Below are 8,033 nucleotides of genomic sequence, written 5' to 3' on the forward strand. Positions count from 1 at the left end.
CCGTGCCGCCGGGTCTGGGCCGGGGCGTGCGGGCGGCGTGCGGCGGCGGGCTGCCGGCGTTCGGCCTCGCCGCCTGCCAGCGGGGGCCGGGGCAGGCTCGTGTGCCGGCGGCAGCGCGCTCCCCTCCCTCCCTGCTGCCTCCTTCCCTCCCTCCCGCGCTCCCCGCGCCGCCTGGCAGCCCGCCACCGCGCCGGGGGTTCGCTCCTTTCTCACGACCTCTCAGGTTCCTGAGCTCATCTGGGAGCTATTCATTTCCTGCCAGAAAACAGCCTTGCCTGCTAAAAAAACCACCTTGGCCGCAGAGCGGCCCAGGGCTTGGTACGAGGACTCTCCCGGCTTAAATCATAAAGCTCCGGCTGTCTGGCTGGAATCAAAGGCAGGGCGGGTGTGGGGAGGCGCGGGGGCCTGTGCCATATGGTAGCACTTAAGAGCCAAGGAGGAAGCGAGGAGGGGTTTTTGCACCGCTCCCGAGGAGTGTGGGAAAAGTTAATTGTCTTTAATGACAGGTTTCCCGGGACGGCAGCAGCGGCCGATGGCAGGAGCTGCAGGGATGCGAAGCGCAGCCGAGGGTGTCACCCCCGCGGTGGGTGGGGAGCATGGCAGGGTGCTGGGGAAGGCAGGCAAAGCCTCCTGCCGCTGGACCCCCGTGCAGGTGTGCTGCAGGCAGGGATGGAGCGCTGCTCCCTCCTGCTCGGCGCTCTCCGGGCCGCAAATGCATGCACCTAACTGTGGCAAGAGGGATAGCAGCCCTGGCTGCAGCCCTCCTCCGGGTAATGTCTCTTCTGAGGGGCAGGGCTCACCACGGTGTCCAGGGAAGCCAACAGGAGCTGCATCCCGTCCAGCAGCACTGAGCTCACTCCCTTTTCCTACCTGTCTTGCACAACCCTGCACAGGTGTCACGGCCAAATGAGAGGCGCCATCCAGCAGCTCAGCCTTGTCCCTTCCGTGTCCCTCCCCACCCCTCCCTTACCCTTGCCTGCTCATCCCACGGCACCAGTCTGAAGGCACTTGCTGCACCTGAAGGGCAACTCCTGCACATCATGGTCCACAGACCACAGCCTGCATTTGTCATCCCAATTTGTCACGGGCTCAGTGAATTGACATCAAGAGCATGGCTCCTGGGAATTGCTCTGATCCCTTCAAAGCTCACAAACTCAAGCAGATCTCTCATGTCAACAGGTTGTGGGATACTGTAAACACAGAAAGCTTTAGAGAAAAGCGGTCCAAGCATGGTATGTCTCCTTTATACTAGGCTATTTAAACTGCATTAGCAAATATGTTCATCTTGTCTTTCCCTCCCGGATCTGCTTCTCCCTTAGCCCACAGCAAAGCATTTTTATGTTTTCTTCTCTCTAATGCACTTTCCAAACCAACTGCTTCAGCAGAAAAGGAAAACTGCTACACTGCAACAGCCTCAGCTCTTACAGGTGATGTGTTACTTGTCTGCATTAGCTCCACACAGGCCACGAAACAGCAGGAGCTGGTCTGATGCGATTCCCAGACAGGTCCTTGTGCACACTCCTCTGAACGCAACTTGGGCTCAGTCCTGCCCTCAGTATCTCCAGCACAGAAAGGTGACGCTATGGCTGGTGGAAGGGAAAGCAGGCTCAGCCTGTGTGGCCACACACACGCCTAGGGACAGCAAAGCAAATATTCCCAAGCCTGGCACACAGAACCTGGCTGCAAGATGCCACCATGAGGGTGGCAATGAGGCAGGTCAGCAGGGTGTTCGGAGAGAGAGGGGAAGCTCTTCTACATCACCTGTGGAGATCAGCCCCTGCAGACCCTTTTTAAAAGGGAGCTCCAAGCTCACTCAGTGCACCCCTCATAAAGATATCCACCACAACTTTCCCCTACAAATCCACACCAAGAAATATTTTTCAGAGCAGGAGGATGTCTGTATACAGGGAGAACGGGAGGGATTCATACCCCAGCAGGTTTAATCTGTCCGGTCTCGCACTCTCCCCAGCTTTCATTTCCCAGCACCTGGATACAGTCAAGCACCTGGCTGATCCAGACAAAAATCCAAGAGGCTTTTGCAACAGGATTTGGAAGGAATCCCCAGTGTATCCTAGCACATTTTAAAGCTGTCCGCTCTGAGTTAGGACTTGTTAAGAAGGGCAACGCAAGCTGTAACCTGAGACTGCTGCTCGCTCTATCTAGGGCTTGCATCTTGCCTGGAAATGGGGCATCCCCAAGTCAAAGGGGTCAGTTGCCACTCAGAGTTCTATAGTCCACACAGCCCCGCATCACTCCCCCCAAACACGTGGTTTCCATATAACAGCAGAGGAAATGCCCAACTCTATCAGAAACATATGCAGAGCATTAATCACCACGTAGAGCCTCGCTGGTGCTCAGGGCCGGGAACAGCTCTGTGCTTTTAAGTCCAGGTGGAGGTGGTGCCCAGCGCCTGCTGCAGCCTGTCAGCCCGGAGACAGAAGCGCTGGTGTCAGGTCCTGCGGAGAGCCGCTGGGTTTGTAACTCGAGAAGCTGGCAGGAGCTGCTCTCCACATCAACTGACCGCAGTCATTCGCAACTTACACCACGGCCCGGGAGCGGGCCCCTCCAGGTCCGGGGCAGGAGGAGGCTCACCAGGGCAGCTTGGGCTGGGAGCCAGAATCTGCCTGGGCTACTCCACTCCGTCAGCCCAAGTAGCCAAGAACAGAGCAGAGCAGCCTCCCTCAGCGCGTTCACCACCTCTGCAAACATAAGCTCTTTTTAACAAGTCTGATGAGCTGTGCTGCTCCCAAGGAAGCAGTAATTACATCTGCCCCGGGGTAGGGAGAGGGGCCAGGTAATTTCACAAGAACATAGAGGGGACAGAGGGTCTGACTGACAGCTCCAGCCTGGAGAGCAGGACAAGGCAGACCTGGAACAGCATGATCCACAGCCAGCCAGGAGCAGGGCTCCCTCCAATGCACACATGCCAGCACTCTAATTTATCTCCAAAGGCCTTCCGAAATGGAAGAGACACTTTTTATTTTAAGAGCATTCAAAAAAAAACAAAACAAAAAAAAAAAAAACCCCACCCACCAAAAAACAAAACGAAAACCAACCAAACAAAAAACCCAACAAAAAACAAACCCCCGATCTTTGGTGTCACAGGAAGAAGGGGAGGGAAGGGAGAAAAAAGATCTCGTGTAAAACACGAAACACTGTCAAAGGAGTGCTATGGTACAAAGGCACAATCCAATATGAACATATAACCTATGTACAGCCGTGCCAGCAGCACAGGGTGCAGTGCTCAGTCCAGTCCAGTGCCCACCACCCTCACCAGGGTCTCCAGACAGAGTCGGCTGTGCCGGGTGGCGGGCCAGGCGGCGAGGCAGCGGTGGCAGCCGAGGGTGGACCACCATACAGGGGCAGCACAGCTCCACCGGGAGCAAAGGCAGCGCTGGGGATGATGAAGGCGAATTGCCCATCCGAGGCTGGCAGCATCTGGAAGCCGCTGTACACCTTGGCTGCATCAGCACCTGCCTTGCAAGGGATGCCCGGGAGCGGCCCTGCAGCACTGCCCGGTGGCACCAGGGGTGGCCCAAAGGCTGCGGCTGGTGGCAGCGGTGGCGGTGGTGGGGGTGCAGGGTAGTTCATGGCGTTGATCTGGGTCATGCAGCTGGCCAGGTGGCCCAGGAGCCGGGTGCGCACCTCCGTGTTGACACCCTCACAGGTGGAGAGGAACCGTGTCACCTCGTTCATGCACTCGCTGAAGCCAGCACGGTACTTGCCCAGCACTGTTGGGTCTGTGCTCAGAGCAGCTGCAGAGGGAAGAGAGGAGCTGTCAGCAGGGTCCTCAGGGAACGGGGGTACGCACCCCACCGGTGTTACATCCTGGAGCCCCTCTGAGCCAGGAATCCAAGAAGGGAGTCCAGCCCTTCTGGTAGGGTGTCTTGTCTTCCTGGGTGCCAGGGATCCAGATGGAGTGCATGGACCCTCTGCTACCACGTCCACCAGCATCAGGATCCCACGTGGGGTACATACTATCCCAAAAAGTCCCTTATGTCCCTAAGCGCTAGGAATCCAGGTTGGGTGCACAGCTCCCCTGTGGGTCTTATGCCTCCCACCCCACCAAAACAGACCCAGGTGGGGGAACACAGCTCTGTTGGTAGAGAGGACCCAAGCAAGGACTGCAGCCTCTTTCAGTGTCCCCCAGTACACGTGCAGATACAGAGCACAATGCCCCCTCCCCCCTCAACCCCCTTGTACTGGGGATACAAGGTACACAGCAGAGTGCCCCTCACCACCTCCCAGTACTGGGGATGCAGGAGGGGGCTCCCTCTGTACCAGAGACACAGGCACAGCACAGTACCCTCATCACCAGGGATGCAGGTGTGGAGCCACATACCCTCCGTACTGAGGATGCGGTAGGCAGGAAGCACGATGCCCCAGCCCCCAGGATGCAGGCAGGAACCCCCAGCCCTCTTCCCTACGGTCATCTAGGACTCACCGGTCATCTGGGCTCGCTGGAGGCTCCGCAGGTGCTTGACAGTCATCTCCAGAATGTCGGCCTTCTCCAGCTTGGAGTGCCGCGAGCTCTGCGGGGACAGGCAGGGCTCAGACCGGTCCGGCGGCACCGGCCCTCCCCACGGCCCCCTTCCCGGTCCCCCCCACCCCCGCTTACATCCTTCTTCAGCGCATCCAGGATGAGCGTCTTCAGCTGTCCCAGGCTCTCATTGATGCGCGCCCGCCGCCGCTTCTCCATGATGGGCTTAGAGGACTGTAAGAGAGGCACCGGTCAGCGCCCGGAGCTGCTCCGTGCGGCGCTGCCCTGCCCGGCGCACCCCGGTCCCGCCGTCCTTACCTTCCTGTGCTCTGCCGCCGTCTTCGGCTTATCGGGCGTCGCGTTGACGCTGGCGGGGGTGGCGGCCACCGGCGAGGCGCTGCTCTTCTCCATCAGGTCGGCCGGCATCCTGCGCGCCCGCCGCCGCGGGAGAGGCGCCGCGGCCGCAGCGGGGGGGGGGGGGAGGCAGCGAGGGGCAGCGTGCGTGTGACCGGACAGACCCGGGAGCGGCGGGCGGCTGTGCGCGCGCTGCCTGGGGGCGGCGGGGCTGGCAGGGCGCGGGTGCCGCGCGCCCTTGGCCGCCCCTACTTATAGCGCGCGCCGCACGCGCGCGGCTCGTGTGAAACGTCCCCCGCCGCCGTTCCCACACTCGCGCCCAGCCAATGGGCGCCGCCCGCACGCGGCCCCGCTCGTGGACGGCGCCCGCCCATTGGCTGGGAGCCGCACGGCGGCCGCCGGCCAATGGCGCGGGGCGGGCGGGCGGGCGGCCGCGGTTAACCCCTTGGGCGCCGCCCGCGGGAAGGGCGGGGGCAGGGGGGCTGGCCCTCGGGGAGCGGCGCGCTAATTACCAGGTTAATTGGCGCCCGTGGCGGGTACCGCCCCGCCCGCTCCCCTCGGGGGGCGCCGGCCACAGGCCCCGCGCTGGCTGCGCTGTGGGGGGCCGCGGCCCTCCGGGGTGTCGGCCGGGACCGGCCCGGCTGTAGTGGCCAGAGCCCAGCTACCGTGTGCGGGGCTTGCCGCGGCCCCCGCCTGCCCCTGCCCGCATGCAGGTGCCACTCAGGCCGAGCACGGTCTGCGGGGCGGGCGGGGCTGCCAGAGCCACCGCTGTGGGCGACGCGTCCCGGCGCTCGCACGCGTTGTGGCGCGGGCTGCGTTCACGGCAGCGAGCAGAGGCGAAACCGCGGGTCCGTGGCGGGCGGGCGGCCGCGCTGGGGCTGCCTGGGCCGGCTCGGACAGCTCGTGGTGACCTGGGAACAGAGAACGGGAAAAACAAAAGAAAGAAAAAGTGTTTTGCCTGGGGACGCGAATCTTTTTTTTTCCCCTCCGCTTGACTGACTTTCTCACACTGCTGTTCCCAGAGGCTGCCAGCTAAGCCTGAGTCATCCTGCCAAGAACTAGACCTGGCCTATTCAGAAATGTGCTCCCTCGCTCTTTCTCTCCGTCTTTCTTTTTTTTTCCTCTTTGAGTACACACAGCGATGGTTTTCCACCTCCTCCAGTCCCGTACCTGATCTGCACCTGTACGGAGCCAATCCCACACGTATCACCCGATCTCGCCTTTTCAGAGACCGTGAGAAAAGCAAAGTTCAAGAAAGGAGAGACATGTTTGCAGATCTCACCGGCGCAAAGCCCCCATCCCCGCGGAGCCTTGCCTGCGGAGTCTGAGAAAGGAAAATAAATAACAGGGAGAGTGTCGTGTTTAAAACGGCAGAAGAGTACAAACCCAGGCTTTCTTTCTGCTCCCTGATGGAGGCACAACCCCTTTGATTTAAAAACAAAGAGCAGCCTTCAGCGTGTGAGATTTAACTTCAGATGAGCAATATTTGACGTAAGCTTCTATTAGCTAGGCAGCCGGACAAATTCGAGTGAGGAAAAGATCAAGCCTGCGCTGGAAAGGCACTACCAAAATGCCTTTTTGCAGCCACCTTTATCAGAGACAACCTATTAGCATGAAAACTGCAAAACATTTCTGGAGACCCTAAGAAGCTCTCCAGAGCTTCTGATTTTTTTTTCTACTCCTGCTATTTATGTATTTTGGGGTAAAAAGAAAAAATAAAAAAGAAGAATGTAATCTCTATTACTGAATTGGTGTTCTCTCTCCTGTGGGGATTTGCAAAGGGCTCAGGAAGTGTGGAGCTCTGCAGCCCAGCCCTCCCGGCCGGGAGGGAGAGCAGGCTGCAGTTTATGGTCACCGGGGAGCTGCTAACTAATTGCTGGCAACAAGTCAGTGCCTCTGGGGGGTGAGATCAGGGCAGGCAGCGAGACCAGGCTGGAATCTGGGGTTTGCCAGCACTAGCAATATCCGGGACCTGGGCAGTGTCAGGCAGCAGCTGCCCTTGCCTGCTCTCCCACCCTGCCGCAGCCCCGGCCCTTCCTGCTGCAGAGCCCCTGGGGAGGGTTTCACTTTTGGGGTGTGTGAGGAGCCCAGCTGTGGGGCACTGGGCCTCCAAAAGCACCCGCTTCTGTGGAGGCTTCTTGGATCCACAGGCTGAGTGCTGCCTGGGGCGTCAGGGAGGCAGTGATACTTGTGTCCCTGCTCCACATCTTCTTCTTACGCAGGTGAAGGTTGTGGTCCTCAAGAGGAAGCATGCATATGTGCAGATTCCCTGGGGATCATGAGAGGAAGCAGAGGATTTGCATGGGAGGATGTCTCTGGAAATAAAGTGGCTGAGGAGAAGCTTAGGCTGGAAGGAGGTGCTGAAGAGGGTTGTAACCTGGAACAGATCCTCTGGGCTTCTCCAGCCCTACCTTTTCTTGTGGAAGAGGTGTCAGGGTTTCAGAGGGTTCAATCAAGGGATTGAAGCCCCAGATTAAGGGGCTGCCCTACGGAGTGGCATGTCACTTAATCCACAGTCCTCTGGCAGTGGTTTCATCTTTGCTCAGGCTGTCATCTTGGCTTACAGATTGGGAATTGGCCAAAACAGATTTGGGAAGAACCTTTGGACGGCGCATTAGGACATTACTGACTGGCAGAACATCTTGGAGGAAAAATATGTTGGCGAGAAAATTTAGACTAGTTCTGGGCACAGGCCCAGGGGTGGGAAGGTGGAATAAAATAGGATGCTGCCTCTGGTGCGGCATGCGGGAGGCAAGGAGGTGGCAGGGCTGGCTGTGCTTGCTCTTGGGTCCTTTAGGAAGCTGCCAAGGGGAGAAAAATGTTCTTCCAGAGATCCAAAATCACTTATTTCCAAAGCCTGCAGGATCCTGAATACAGAAAATATAAACCAAGTTGCTTGTAAGAGCTGGAGTACAGGTAGAGCCCAGGAATGGCACACCAAGCTTTTCCTCTCTGGGTCATGGACTGAAAACCTATCCTGGCTGCAGCTCAAAGCCGTCACCACCCTGAAGGCTGGAAAACAAGTGCTGCATCTCAGGGACATGTCCCTGGCACAGATGTCTCCTCTGGGCAGCCCTGCACACATGCCTCCACTCGTGATTCCCATCCCAGAAGCTGTTGTGCAATCCGTACCCAACCGGCTCCCCTGGGAGCTGTGATCTCAGAAACTTTGGGCGCAGGTTTCAGGGCTTATTTCCTC

At 58.8% G+C, this 8,033-nt stretch overlaps 1 protein-coding gene across 1 annotated transcript; it reads right to left on the reverse strand.

The window, feature by feature from the left end:
* Window positions 1-3,170: 3,170 nt before the first annotated feature.
* On the reverse strand, window positions 3,171-5,058 carry HES1 (hes family bHLH transcription factor 1). The gene is made up of 4 exons (XM_061371492.1): window positions 4,799-5,058; window positions 4,619-4,714; window positions 4,445-4,532; window positions 3,171-3,755 (listed from the first exon to the last, which is right to left on the reverse strand). Exons 1-4 carry the CDS (start codon window positions 4,904-4,906, stop codon window positions 3,271-3,273), a joined length of 777 nt encoding a protein of 258 aa, XP_061227476.1. The 5' UTR covers window positions 4,907-5,058; the 3' UTR covers window positions 3,171-3,270.
* Window positions 5,059-8,033: the final 2,975 nt, after the last annotated feature.

The sequence above is a fragment of the Neopsephotus bourkii genome, unplaced genomic scaffold (assembly GCF_033783945.1).
Source record: "Neopsephotus bourkii isolate Nb327-2 ecotype Australia unplaced genomic scaffold, CSIRO-AGI_Nbou_v1 NB_1574, whole genome shotgun sequence".
In the NCBI taxonomy this organism is placed as follows: domain Eukaryota; kingdom Metazoa; phylum Chordata; class Aves; order Psittaciformes; family Psittacidae; genus Neopsephotus; species Neopsephotus bourkii.